Source organism: Chlamydotis macqueenii, chromosome 3 (assembly GCF_036417535.1).
Source record: "Chlamydotis macqueenii isolate bChlMac1 chromosome 3, bChlMac1.mat, whole genome shotgun sequence".
Classification (NCBI taxonomy): domain Eukaryota; kingdom Metazoa; phylum Chordata; class Aves; order Otidiformes; family Otididae; genus Chlamydotis; species Chlamydotis macqueenii.
The window spans coordinates 38,040,932-38,055,099 of record NC_141558.1 but is presented as its reverse complement, the minus strand read 5'-3'; the positions used below and the strand labels follow the sequence as shown (position 1 = coordinate 38,055,099).

At 37.7% G+C, this 14,168-nt stretch overlaps 1 protein-coding gene across 5 annotated transcripts in view; it reads left to right on the top strand.

Moving 5' to 3' along the window:
* The window catches only part of CEP162 (centrosomal protein 162), a 44,246-nt gene extending 34,348 nt beyond the window's left edge, over positions 1 to 9,898 (top strand). For all 5 annotated transcript variants that reach the window (XM_086744313.1, XM_086744314.1, XM_086744317.1 and 2 more), the window contains 6 exons: positions 1,035 to 1,259; positions 2,806 to 3,476; positions 4,318 to 4,459; positions 5,952 to 6,050; positions 7,370 to 7,504; positions 9,604 to 9,898. In XM_086744313.1, the coding sequence (XP_086600439.1) occupies positions 1,035 to 1,259; positions 2,806 to 3,476; positions 4,318 to 4,459; positions 5,952 to 6,050; positions 7,370 to 7,504; positions 9,604 to 9,822 (1,491 nt within the window). In that variant the 3' untranslated portion in view covers positions 9,823 to 9,898. The remainder of the gene's footprint in view (positions 1 to 1,034; positions 1,260 to 2,805; positions 3,477 to 4,317; positions 4,460 to 5,951; positions 6,051 to 7,369; positions 7,505 to 9,603) is intronic.
* Positions 9,899 to 14,168: the final 4,270 nt, after the last annotated feature.

Here is a 14,168-nt window from a genome sequence, read left to right as displayed (position 1 = left end):
CAACACTTACCAGCTTTTTCTTAACAATAAAGCATTGAATGGAGCTCTGTGATGAAGTAACTGGTGCTATGGAACACTCAACGCAAAAAGCTGCAATTATTTACTTCTTATAAAGGGCTCTTCTGCTACTATGTTCTAATAAGCTATTTGCTGATATCCCTTTTAAAATCCTTTAACGTTAAAATACTGTTTAGAGTTTCTGGGAAAGGGGCAAAAGGCCAAAAGCACACACAAGCTTGCTGTTTATCTTCAAAGACTCCTTTTGTCTATGTTCAGTAACCCCTTAACATTATGACCAATTTCAACTAAGTTGATTCAAGAGTAGGAGTTTAAATTTTATTAGATTCCTACAAGATTCATGAAAATTGTGGGAGTGGAGACCTTAAAATCAATGTTTCTACTGAGGAAAAATCAGGTGGAAGTGGGCCTTTCTGAATTCTAGGAGATGGCAGCTGCATTTAGTAGGGATGTGGGACAAATAGCAAAGAGCCTCTGCAGTATTCTAATGCAAATAATGTCTTAACCATAGATAAAAGAGGGGCTTGTTATTAGTCTTGTATGCAAGGTGTTAGTTTTATTTTATTGCAGACTCCAAAATAAAAGGCATATAATCTATTGTTGGCAATATAATTTCAATACTGTTATGAAATATCTCTGTAACAGTTGGAAAAGTAGAATGTGAATGTAAGTCTAGGAAAAAAAAGCAAATACTTTAACAGCATTAAGAGCCATATACAACCTAAGTGCTAAGTAGTAAATAAAAGGTCATTTGATGTAAGACAGTCTGAAGACCAGAGCATTATTTTGTTCCACATGATGTGTAAGTCAATCAGTAAGAGATTATGAGTCTTTCTTTTCTGTAAACAATAACATAAGTGTAGACAATGTAAACAACTCAACATATGCATCTCTAGTTTTCATTCTTCACCCAGCTTAAGTGGATTACATTTGTTAACATTCTGTGATTTGTTTCAGTTCACTTTTCATCAGAACTTTACTGTTTTTTACTTTTGACTTAATATTCTTTTTGATAGATCAGAGAAATGGAAGGAATTCTAAAAAGAAGGTATCCAAACTCCTTGCCTGCTTTGATTTATGCTGCTGCTGCTGCTGAGAAAACGAATGATCTTTCAGCTAAAACAAACACAGTTGATTTTTTGGAGAGAAGAATAAAAAAGTTAGAAACAGAACTTGAAGGTAAAGATGATGAAGCTAAAAAAAGTCTCCGTGCCATGGAACAACAGTTTCAAAAAATAAAGGTAAAAGCTGGAGGCTTGTCAAGTGGTCTGCTCCACAAGTAACAGTCATGAGGTTACTGAGGTCTAACAGAATAGTGGTGAAAACTGAAGGCAAAGGCCACATTCAAGGGAAAAAATATTAAAATAATTTATAACGAGAATGTCAGTAGCTTCAGCACCTAAGATAAAAAGATCATTGAAATTGTTAAGAGTAGTATTGAAACTGAGAGGACAAGTTCTTGAAGCATAATAATTTCATTCTTACAATTAGGATAAGTGAGTTTCATCCTGTGGGTCACAGTGGCTGCTTACCTAGTTCCTTACTTGGAAGGAAGCGGCTGAGGGAACTGGGATTGTTTAGTCTAGAGAAGAGGAGGTTGAGGGGAGACCTCATTGCTCTCTACAACTACCTGAAAGGAGGTTGTAGGGAGGTGGGTGTTGGTCTCTTCTCCCAAATAATAAGTGATAGGATGAGAGGAAATGGCCTCAAGTTGCAGCAGGGGTTGTTTAGGTTGGCTGTTAGGAAATGCTTCTTTACTGAAAGTGTGGTCAGTCACTGGAACAGGCTGCCCAAGGAAGTGCTGGAGTCACCATCCCTGGAGGTGTTAAAAAAACATGTAGATGTGACACTTCACGACGTGGTTTAGTAGGCATGGTGGTGTTAGGTTGACGGTTGTACTTGACGATCTTGGAGGTCTTTTCCAACTCTGATGATTCTATGATTCCTGTACCAAAGGCTGTGGTTTCAAAGGGCTGCTGACTGGGCATTTGTGCAGAGAACATCTGGGAACACTAAACATTCTATCCAAAAATTACATGATAGCGAGTCTTAAGACATGTTAGGAAGCATGGAAGTCTGGCATTTTACTTCAAGGAAAAGGTGAACTGCGTAGGTGCTTAACAAGCAGGAGAGGAAAGTATTGGCCAGTTCTTCCTCCTTTTCTCTATATGAATAACTCATCGTGCTTTCCTCAGAGGCTATCCAGGTTGTTAAGAAAGGTTAGGTTTTCCTCAGCTCATTAGGAGGAAAGATTCGTACTTCTATATTTAAGAAAACAAAGAAATACAAATCTGTCCTGTTAAAATTTAAAATGTTTTTAGAAATATGAAGTACAATTTTGAGGTGTGCGCCAGTAAGGTTTGCAAACTGACACAAGGCAAATGTTAGAAAAGTAAAGACTTCTTGCTATATTAAAATAAGATGTTACTTTGCCTGTCCAAGTTAATAACATCTGAAGAGAACTCAATTATATAAAAATGAAATAGATTCTTGTCAATTTAATTTTCTTTCCCCTAGTTACTGCATTCCTTGTGAGTATGGGATTCCTTTGTAGTGAACGTTTTGAGTAATTCTGTTTTACAGCCGACTTGAGTTCGCTTCACATAATTTTTTCATTCACCCTAATTTCTGAACTGATTGAGTAGCGTTGTTGGTAATACTGATGTTTATCCTGTCCTGTGACATCTCAGATGTGCAGTACCTTTAAAGAATAATGGGAAGAGCTAATAATAAAAGAACATTTGAGGAAACTGCTTTTTCTTCCCTCCTCCCACTCCCCTCCCTTAGATACAGTATGAGCAAAGACTTGTAGAGCTTGAACAACTACTTGCCTACAAATTTATCAGTGAATCACCAAAACTGAATGGTAATAAAGCCAGTTCTACAGAACTTGAACAGGAGCTTCAGAATCTAAAGAAGACCCATGAGATCACCATTAAAAACCTCCAGACAGAAATTGAAAACCTTAGAAGTCAAAATTCCCAATTAAAACTCAGAAGTAAAAAGGATAATAAAGAATTTGAGTCCACAGACTCTCAAAAGAAGCAAGGTAACACGAAAGACAGACTGTTAAAACTAAATGAAGAACTGGTCACCAAAAATAGAGAAATACAAGACCTTACAAAAACTGTAGAGAAACTTCAAAAAGAAAGGATGGTGATGTTGTCTGATAATAAGTGGAGAAATAAGACTGATAACAAGGAAAACTCTGCAAAGATCTTGAAAAAGAATATCTCAGCAACAGATAAAAAGAATTTCAGCAACAGTGAACCCTTTCTAAGCATTTTCAACGATGACAAAATATACCAACCGCATACCTTCTCTGATTCTAATCTCTCGGAAGTTCTGCAAGAAAATGCACAGCTGAAAGAGGAGCTAGAAAGATTGTCTCTGGAAATGAACCAGCAGCGGGTGAAATCTCAAGCAACACTGGCTTATTCTGAAAATAACATACGAAGGTAAATGCTCAAACGTGTTCCTTTAAAAACCTTGTTAAAATGTTGGCCGGTGCAGGATTGTAGTGACACATTAGCGTGTCAGCCACGTGTGAAGCTAGCTTACCCTTGGCCGATGTTTTCTGTAAATTTCATTTTTACTGTTTGGTTTGGGGGTTTGCGTGGGGCGAGGCTGATGTTTCTTCAGAGTGGTGCACTGTCATGATTCTTTCTAGAGGCAAACCTATATTAATGCTTCTTATTAGCGCTGCAGTTCATCATGATTTTGAGTATGATTTCAGTATAAATTGTTGCATCTTAGATGCTTTGTATTTGTGTTGTATACCATTAAAACTTGGTGCACATCGTTTCCTTCAAACTGAAATACGCTTTCAGTGGGATTTACTTGATTGACTGCGGAAACTTTACACTTCACCTTGTCTTCCTCAGATCCCTTCATAGTCAAAGCAGAGGAAATTGACATATTTAGATTGCAACATATTCTGTTCTAAAATAGATACCTGAAATAGGACAGCTGAATTATGATTTTAAAGCAGCTATTTTCTCTCCTTTTTTCAGTAAGAGGAGACAAAAAACCATGATTGGCTGAGTTTTCTGTATTCTGGCTGCTGCTAGTTAAATGAGGCACATACCCAACATTGTAGACTTCACACCCTGTCATCCTTCAAGCAGTAGAAGTGATGGTGGCAGTATCTTGCGAGGTTTTGTTATGAAATTTCAAAGACATATCACCTTCATATTTTATATGTTCAAGGGAGGAATTTTTTTGTCACATTTTTGAAGAAGTAGCTGAAGAAGTTTGTAGCTGCTTTACTGCATCTTACTTTCCTCTCACTCTCTTCAGGATACAGGAAGACACAGCAGAATACATTGCATCTCTGAAAGCTTCCCATCAGAGAGAATTGGAGAAGATTCTTTGCCAGCATGCAAAGGAGCATTCTGCTTCTAAAGTAGCTGAACTAAACAGCAGAATTTCAACACAAGAGGTAAGGTACAGTAGATACATTCATTATATATAAATACCTGTTAAAGATATTTTTTTCTAGATTACTATCAACTTCTTTGAATTGGATCTATTGTTTTAAAAATGGGCCTGAGCCACTATCTATATTCACAGAATTACAGAATGACTGAGGTTGGAAGGCACCTCTGGAGGTCATCTTGTCCAACATACCTGCTCAAGCAGGGTCATCTAGAGCCAGTTGCTCAGGACCATGTCCAGGTGGTTTTTGAATATCCCCAAGGAGTGACATTTGCCCTCAGCACACACGGTTGCATCCCATCAGGGCTGTATGTTCAGTTTGCATAAGTATTCCTTGACCAGATCCTCTTCCACCAAGAGTGTATCTTCCTCATTCCAGACTTGCCCTCTAGTCTCTGGGGCCTTGAATTGCTGGAGACCAGCCTTGCTAGTAAAGATGGAGGTGAAGAAGGCATTCAGTACCTCAGCCTTTTCCATGTCCTGGGTCACTAGGGCCTCTGCCCCATTCATAAGCAGACTCACATTTTCTCTAGTCTTCTCTTTGCAACTTAGGTGCTTACAGAAGCCCTTCTTGTTGCCTTTGCCAGTCTCACCAGATTTAGTTCCAGGTGGGCTTGGGCTTTCCTAACCACATCTGCATGTGCTCAGATAGTGTCTCTGTGTTCCTCACAGATTACCTGTCTGTGTTCCCACCATCTGTAGGCTCCTTTTTGTGTTTGAGTTTTTGCCATTTCCTTGTTCATCCATGCAGATCTTCTGGCATTTTTGCTTGACTTTCTGCTTGTTGGGATGAACTGCTCTTGAGCTTTGAGGAGGTGATCCTTGAATGTCAACCAGCTTTCCTGGGCCCCTCTTCCTCCCCAGGGCCCCCTCTCATCTTTCAAGCAGATCTTTGAAGAGGCCAAAGTCTGCTCTCCTGAAGTCCAGAGTTGTGATCATGCTTTTTAGCTTCCTCCCTCCTCTCAGGATCCTGAACTCCACCATCTCATGGTCACTGTAGCCAAGGTTGCCTTTAAAGTTCACATCCCTAACAAATCTTTTCTTTGTGAGTTTAAAGCCCAGAAGAGCGCCTCTCCTCACTGGCTCCTCTGTCACTTAGGTCAGGAAGTTGTCATCAGTGCTCTCCAGGAACCTCCTGGATTGCTTATGCCATGCTGTGGTGTTCTTCCAGCAGGTATCAGGGTGGTTGAAGTGCCCTGTGATTCTATATGTGCATTACAATTGTGGGAGGTGTTTTACACATGTTGTGAAGGCAGAAAGAGCTATTGCATTCAGATTATTTCAGAACTGAGGCAAGTAACTTGAAGATTGAGACTCTTGCATGTACTTTATATGTATATGTGTCAGAGGTCTTATTGTGAATATACAATATATTGTAAATATAAATATACCTGCATTACTACAATCCTGATTGTATTTTTGGCATATTTTTCCTATATAGGTTTTCACATGTTGTCATGGGTATTTATATTATAACAACTATTTTTAATCTTTAGATATTAATAAAACATCTTCAAGAACAAATCGGTGAACAACAGAGACATCAGGAAGCTCTTCTAGTTTCACAGATGCGAGAGGAACTCCTACAAAAAGAGGTATATTTTAATTTGGATTGGGCATACCTTATTGTAATAAAAAGAATTTTCACTTTCATCCTTGTAAAATCTCAAATAACATCTAGTAAAATAAAGAGTCCTCTGCCTAATGGTGTTACCTCAGGAAAGGCAAACAAGACAGCTTTGTATTTAACATAGTTCTGTTGCTGGCAAAATACATGGAGCCTGTTTTCTCCTGGGGCTTTTTTCCCCTCATAACATAATTCCTGCATGAATTTTCCTTCTATTTAATTATGTACTTCAGATAATGCATCAGCCCTTCCCTTCAGTGGGGCAACTTAGCAGACAAGCAGCAGACACTCATTTGCACAGACCTTAGGAAACAAAGACTTCTGCTCCTCTGACAAATGTGACTGAAATAGGTCCACAGGTTCAGAGCTACTGGAGTAACGGACAGGCAAAAATCTACTAACATAGGCCTTGTTACTTTAGAAAACCATGTTAAAAAATGGAAATAATAGTAAGCCATCTTGAAGGCACTTCTCAGTAAGAGTGACAGCACCTTAGGAAGTACACAACACTTCAGCAGCAGAGCGCCAAGGATGGCTGAGTGCTTGAAGAGGGTTACCAGTACACAGACACTGGGTAAGCGGAGCTAAGGTTATAATAAAGGATACAGACTTCAAAGATTTTACTTCAGTTTACTTATACACAGTAAGAAAGTGACCAAAAAAGACTTAGGATGTTAAATGAAGAAATATCAAGTTGCTTGAAATAGGCAAAGAATGAAAATAAACCAGTAGAGTTTTATAAGAAAACTTACCTGAATGTCTGAAGGTTTAGGAAATCAGTTGTAAGTCACTGGTGGAGTTGATTTGACCTGACAAATATTAGACTAAAGGGGGGTTGTAATCATGTCTGTTAGCAGCGTGTCTTCTCTTGATTTATTTCTTAGAAATACACTGGTACATTTTATATTTGATCTTTATCCAGAGTGTGAGAAGAGATTGTTTAAGAACATCTAATCATAATATTCTCTATCCATTTTTTAGTATGTTTAGAAGTATAAAAATTGACGGTGAATAATCACTTCATTGTATATTATGAACAGGATTGGATTTATCAAAAAGGACTAGATTTTCATATCCTCAGGCCACTTCTTACAAATGAAAGATCCTAATCTAAGTCTCTGAGCCCCTGTTTAATCTTTTGAATAAAGACGAGTTGTCTTTCATGTCTTCCTTTCTGCAGTTCTTGAATCGAATGATTAAACAACACAAGTACTCTTTGAAAGGAATCTGTTTTATACACTGCTTAACACAATGATAACATTTTTCATCAATTCTCTCAAACTGTAGGTGACAAAATTGTTGGAAGAACTGAGAGAGGCTAAGGAGAGCCAGAGTCCTGAAATGAAACATTTCTTGTGCTTGGAAAAGAAAATCAAGCATATAGAGACCAGACATGCAGAAAGAGAGCAAGAAATTCAAAAGGTACACCACAGTATATCTGCATTTACTTCTGAAGAGCAGTTTATTGGTTGAACTGTAATTTTATGGTATTTGCACAGGCTCGATTGCCTCGCGCTGCAGGGGTTTGATACAGCCATGGTTTTATCTTTGGTGCTTCCTGATGCAAGTGAATGTAGATGCAGTCCTGGTCAGGATGTCCTTGCTGTGGTAATTAAGATTACTTGTGCATGACTCGCATATCAGGTGTGTAACTTCCTCGCGGCCTCACCTAAGGAGGCCCTGCTTTGGCAGAGGGTTGTACCACCTGAGCTCTGCAAGTCCCGTGTATCGTTGGTTATTTCATATTTCAGTTACACTATTGAAAACTTGATGAGAGTTTGCAATGGTAGTGCAGCTGGTTAAGCTATGATGTAGTCCTCAGCTGAACTGTAATTCTGTTTTATAGTCCTAGGAGTCCTATTCAGAAAAGCTGCATTAAAATTATAGAAGCATCTTGTAGCAGTCTACCATACGCTGGTTTTGATACCCGACACAACAACAACAAAAAAGCGTTTATTCTCCACAAACTAAAAAATTGGGATTTTGAAGGTTAGATCTTTGTGATATAGCTTCTTATATCTGACATTGCTATCCCCTGAATGGGTAAAACAATTCTGCATTTATTTTTTTATTCTTATTTTACATCATGGCTTCCATCCTGATTTTTCTTCTATCTGAGGAGTTCCTATCATCTGGAAAAAGTTTTCCGGTTCATACAGATTTCTTTCTCAACACTTTCATCAATGAAATATGACTGTCTTCTGTTAGTGCTTTAACTTGGGTTTTACTTAAATATATGAAGTTAAAGAAGGGCAGTTGGACTGAAATACCATCAAACCTGGAGTAGTTCTTAGTTTGTGGAGTTTGTTCTACAGTTTTGAAACCACATCTCAAGGAATACACTTTTATGTACAGAATTGTTCGTGGTAGATGGTTTTATTCTCATTCATTACTACACCAGATATTTAATTTTCTTTCCCAAGAGAGCTGTGGATAAAACAAGTCACTGGATTAAGAACAAACCCTGCGGCCACCAATGATTTTATTATTTTTGTTCACATTTTGTCCGGCTAAAGGCAATACAGTTACTTCTTTATGCTATTAATTTGCTTTTGTAGAATGTGAGAATTTCACCATTTCTGTAAAGTGTCTGCTGCTGCCTGGTCTGTGATCTATCTCCACTGAATTAATTACCTGATCTATACTATTTACTAACGTGTTTTCTAATGTATTCTTAAAAAATAGCAACAATAGTATATGCAACACTCACTACTAAGTAATTTCATCTTTCCTAGTGCTACTAGCCTTGTTATGTATTAAGCTTTAGGTTTTGTTTGTCCTAGTTTTGCACCTTTAATCATCAGCAGTGGGGCACCAAACAGTGCCCCAAATAAACAATAATGAAATTAACAATGTAGAAAAACTAATTGCTGAACAAGGAAGTAACAGGCTACCCTTAGTATCAAACTACAGATACAATAATTATGGCCTTTAAGTGACAGAGCTTTCCTTAAGTTCTTTTGCAATTAATAGTTGTGTGGAGATGTTCATATCTTGTGACACTTTATTTTGGGTAATTTAATAGGATTATGCCATGGATTCCTGTCAAAATTATTTAAAACTCTTATCTGTAGCAGCTTCAGACCTTTATGACTACAGGGTATTTTCTGATAATTCTTAGAACTCCTCGTGAGTTTTAAAAATACAGTGGTAGCCCAGAACATGTCAATCACATTTAATTTGTTTCTCTTGCAGAGCGTTCTTTACTTAGCACATTTAAATGGCAATTCAAAGGTTCATTTTGATTATTGCTGCTTTGGAGAGGATAAGTTAAATTCTCCTGAGGCTCATTAGTCAGTAATGGATTCTACCCTTCTGTCATTAATGCAACCATTTAAAGGAATTCATTGCTATCAGCATGATTTTTGTAATATTCAGAACAAATTGCTTCCACTTAACATGAGCACTGGGCTTTGAGACTGAGAATCAAATATAATGAAGTGCCATATTTTCGCAAAGGGGCAGCGTTGGCAGAGTATTTGACTAGGAAGTCACAATGCTGCCTTGCTTCTAATTTGCAGGCAACCCAGCGAACACAACATGTTACTGAAGCAAGGCAAATCCATGAGGTTGAGAAGTGGCGCAGGCTGGCACAACGGAAGAATCAAGAACTGGAGAAATTTCGAGTGGAATTGGATTCAATATTAGATGTTTTACGTGAACTGCAGAAACAAGGGGTTGTCATTCCTGCACCTAATTCCAGTGGATTCAGCGTGACAGACAGCTGTTGGAAGACATGATTACGTAGAAGTTGATTAGAGAAGCCGGATTTTAATATTCAAAGTTACGTACAGATAATATTATTCAAAATCATTAATGTAGGTCATATTGTATGTCTTAATATTTTGTTAGTAATAAAGTTACGTGCAATTTAAAAAAAAAAATAGGAATACTGAGGTTACTCCATAAATACAATTACCGTTGAAAAATTCCATTTGGTGCTTTTTCAGATAAAGTAGAACATGCCTGAATATTTTAAACTTTTGTTTATGACTTGTGTCACAGTGATTCCTTTGTGAACAATTTCAGTAATATGCTGTTTGGCTTCTATTTTTAGTGTATAGAATTATTACATTTCATTCAGTAGGGCAAGAAAATCCTCTTTTTCTAACATTTTGCTTCTCCCTCAATTCATAAAACATTCCTTCCCTTAAGATTCGTTTCAACTTTGTGAAAGATTGGAGGGCTGGAGCAGAGCAGGCATTCTCTGGTGATGCTCAGATTCAAACTATTCTTTGTTTACTTTGCAGGTATTTCCAACTGTGCTGGTAAGAATGATGGCAGGGTGGTCTAACTGAATTGTTATGGGGCAGATATGAAAAAAGCCTGTAAAATACAGTGTGGTGGTAGTTTTTGGTATCCCTTTTAAAAGGGAAGGCTGTATTCAGTAAGATTTTTACAAAGGGCTGTTCAGGATCTGCCAGAGTACCATCTTCAAAGATGATCTTTATAGAATAAAGAGGCCAATCAAATGTGAAGACAATGTACTAAAGCTCAACAGCAGGGCTGTGTTGGTGAGCAAATTTAGAGTTAAAATACTGAGCAAATTGGAAAAGAGGAGGGGGGATTTATAATCTTCAGGAGTGACAAAGGAGAAAAGTATAATCTACCACCCAAATACAGAATGTGGCTACAACTTTCTGCTGAACTGACAGGCACCATAGCAGGTAGCAAGCTGAATGTTCAAGAGACCATTGCCTTCTCCCTCTCCTCTCATGCCCCGCTGGAGTTACACACCTAAGTGCAGAGCCTGCACCATACTAGATAGCACAGGAGCAAGTCCTACTGCATCACTAATGTGTAAGGAAAGCTTTTGGTCCCTTGTTTCAAAAAAAAAAAAAAGATGAAGCAACAGGAGAGAAAAGAACAACTGGCAGTCTAAAAAATGTAGCCTTAGGAAACTCAACCCACAGGGGCTGCCCTGCTCCAGAGAGGAAACTGGGGAGGGGGGGTGAGGGTGGTATATGTAAAGGACAGAAAAAAGAGAAGCAGTAAGTCACATAAAAGAAAATTCAAGATAAATAGCACTCTGATGGCTGGAAGGATGGGTTTTCAAACAAATCAGTAACCTACTAGTTAGAAGTCTCAGCACCGCAAGTCCTCAAGAATTCCCTAGCACTTATACTGAGGTGGTAGCTCAATCTATCAACTGTACTTACTTAGGGCAAAGAGAAGACAAAAGTTAGAATGTCCTCTTCAGGCTCCTGCTTCTTGTGCTTTTGTACAATCAACACTGTATTTCGTAGTATTGGTTGAAGCTAGCATAGAAGTCAAATATGAAATACTCAGGTCAGTGTATATGTATTTATGGATCATGTTTTCTCAGGGACCAGCAGTAAACATGCATTTTGGCTTATACAAGAATGAGACTGAGCATGCATAAAGAACAGAACAGTGTAACAAATTATACCCTATAGGCACAGGTAGTAATCAACAGTGCAAGGATACGTTTCTTTTCTTTTTTTTTTTTTTTTTTAGCATACACAGACAAACATAAAGTGAGAGTGTATACACATATAGAGATATATTAAAAAAAAAAAAGACAGACAGTTGACCATTAACATATTAACATAGTAATCTTGGTTGTTTCATTTTCAGGTATTTTCAGTATGGATGTTTTGTCCCCAGTAATGAAGTATTAGTCCATAGTAATAAAATGTGTAAATACAGTAATACTTTATTTAAAATATCAGCTCTGTGTAAATGCACTGTTTTCTTGATTTGGGACTGTTTTGCAAATGAAAAGGCTAAAACTGCATCATTTCAACTTACTATTTATTTTCGGTACAATTTGCTATACGTGTAACATGGTATTTAAAGTATTTAAACTGTCTTTTTTTTTTTTTTTTTTAAATTACAGCAACCTTTGTGTTCCTAGGTATGGATGTAGGTATGCTAGGACACTGCCTAGGACAGGAACACCTAGGGGAGGCATTTTTAGTTGTGTGCTCTCTCTTTCACTTAAATGTATAATCCTTAGATTATCAAGAGGGGGTTGCCTTGGTGTTCCTGCAGTTCAGTCAGACACCTTCTAAAATTCTTTCTTACATTCAGTTCTCAGCAAATGATGGTATCTTACATAGTTTGAATTAAATTTCAAATTAAATGCTCCGAGTCTATTTTACTGAGCAGAGACGGTATTATTGACGATTACTGTTGGCTATAATAGGGTTTGTACTCTGTTCCCAAATGTATTTAGGCAGTTGTACATTCACTGAAGCGTGGTCTTTAGTTGTTAGGCATTTACCGTGCGGTAGGCCCTCTACTCAGTAACAGATTCTCTGGTCCTGAATGGCTGTAGTAACAGTGTTTTGGTTTGGTTTGGTTTTTTTGTTTTTTGGTGGTTTTTTTGTTTTTTTTAACTTCTTTGATAAAGTTATTAGCTCTTGCCTCTCCAGCAGTCTTACCCGTACAGAAAGGGGAAAAGACCCTGAAATGGAGCAAAGGCTAACATGAGCTCTTACTGTAGTCCACTGAGGATATCAGTGGGATCTGTCAGAGAGTAACAAAATTGTACACTACTCTTGTATGTTTTTCCTTTTCTTATGCCATATTATTTCATCGTGCATTTCCAGGAGGCATTATAATGAATGGATTAAAAGAATCTTTAAACATAATGATGTCTTTGAATCATTGCCTTACTTTTAGTTGGAATTATTTATAGCAAAGCAGCTGCAGTATAATAGTTGAATTGTCACGTTTGAAGCTTTTAGAAAATCAAATGAGCAGCTGCCTGTGTGACTCAGTGACCTGGATTACAGAGAAGATGTTTGCTTCATGCAAGGAAAACAGAATGTGCAGAAGAATATCAGGTCTCGTCATGGCACTTGTGGCAGAGACATAGGCGGTGTGTTCTACTTCAAGGTTTCTGAAATACCTGTCAAAATTATTCATGTAACAAATTAAACAGGTTATCATGGATAAAGACTTTATTTGATAGTATATAATACATTTTTAAGTCTGTCACTATATCTGGTATTTAACCTATTAATTATTAAAAGAAAGCAAACATCTGTATACTAGCACTAACTGTGCAAGTCTAGTGCTGCAGGAAAGGGGGACCATGCATCAAGTGCTGCCCTGACTCTTGAACAGAAAGTCCTCTGATAACTGTGAATCACCCTGTTTAGCCTGTCATACTGCTAACTGCGTATTTTGTCCAAAACCAAGAAAGCACAGGCCTTCACTGCTGCTCTTGTTGGAGAACATGTGGTAAAAGGCTCTGGCTGGCTGTGGTACCTGGCAATACCTCAGGCTACTGAGTAAATTCAATCCAGCTCTGCTGTAGCTCCAGTTGATTTAATTAGCTTGGCCATCTTTCACTGCCAGGAGGATAAGGCAGAGTAGAAGACGAAAAGCACACTTGCGTTCCTCCTTTGCCCACAGCTTGTGAAGGGTTTTGTGGGGTTCTTTTACTTAGAGTGGCAAAAAGCATCAGTATTCACATAGTCCAAGATCTACAGCTCAGGTGCATAAATATTAAATTGCATTCCCTTTACCTTTTAGCCTCAGAGACTGTACATCACTGGAGTGTAGTAGATAAATTCATGGTTTTACCTTTCCTTTTCTTTTCTCTATGAGCAGGCATTTTCCCACTTTACAGTGCAGGGTCTGGGTTGGTTTTTCTTCTTTGTTTTTTTTTTTGTTGTTGTTTTTTTTTTTTAAAAAAAACACAACATACACAGCAAAAACTTTTTTACACAGAAGAAAGTTTCAGATATTCACCTTTGAAAACTCAAATACATAACTTGACCTCATAAGTTCTTACAGAATACAATACATGTTTATGCAAAGAAACATATATAGTTAGGGGAACTCTCCATGAAGTTAAATCTACCACAAGTAACGTGTTTACAGTGAGTTTTAAGAAGAGGCTTTGAAACAGACAGCCCAAGTAGTAAGAAAACTTGCAATAATTCCATTTTCAAACACCATTACATTCTGAATATTCATTCTGAAGGATTACTATGAAGTATTTTGATCAGGGCAAACCAACTCATGTTGCTCTTCTGGGAAAAGATGAATTTTTTTAAAAGTGTTATACAAAGCTGGTTATTATACCCATCCCCTTTCCCCTAAGGCAAAA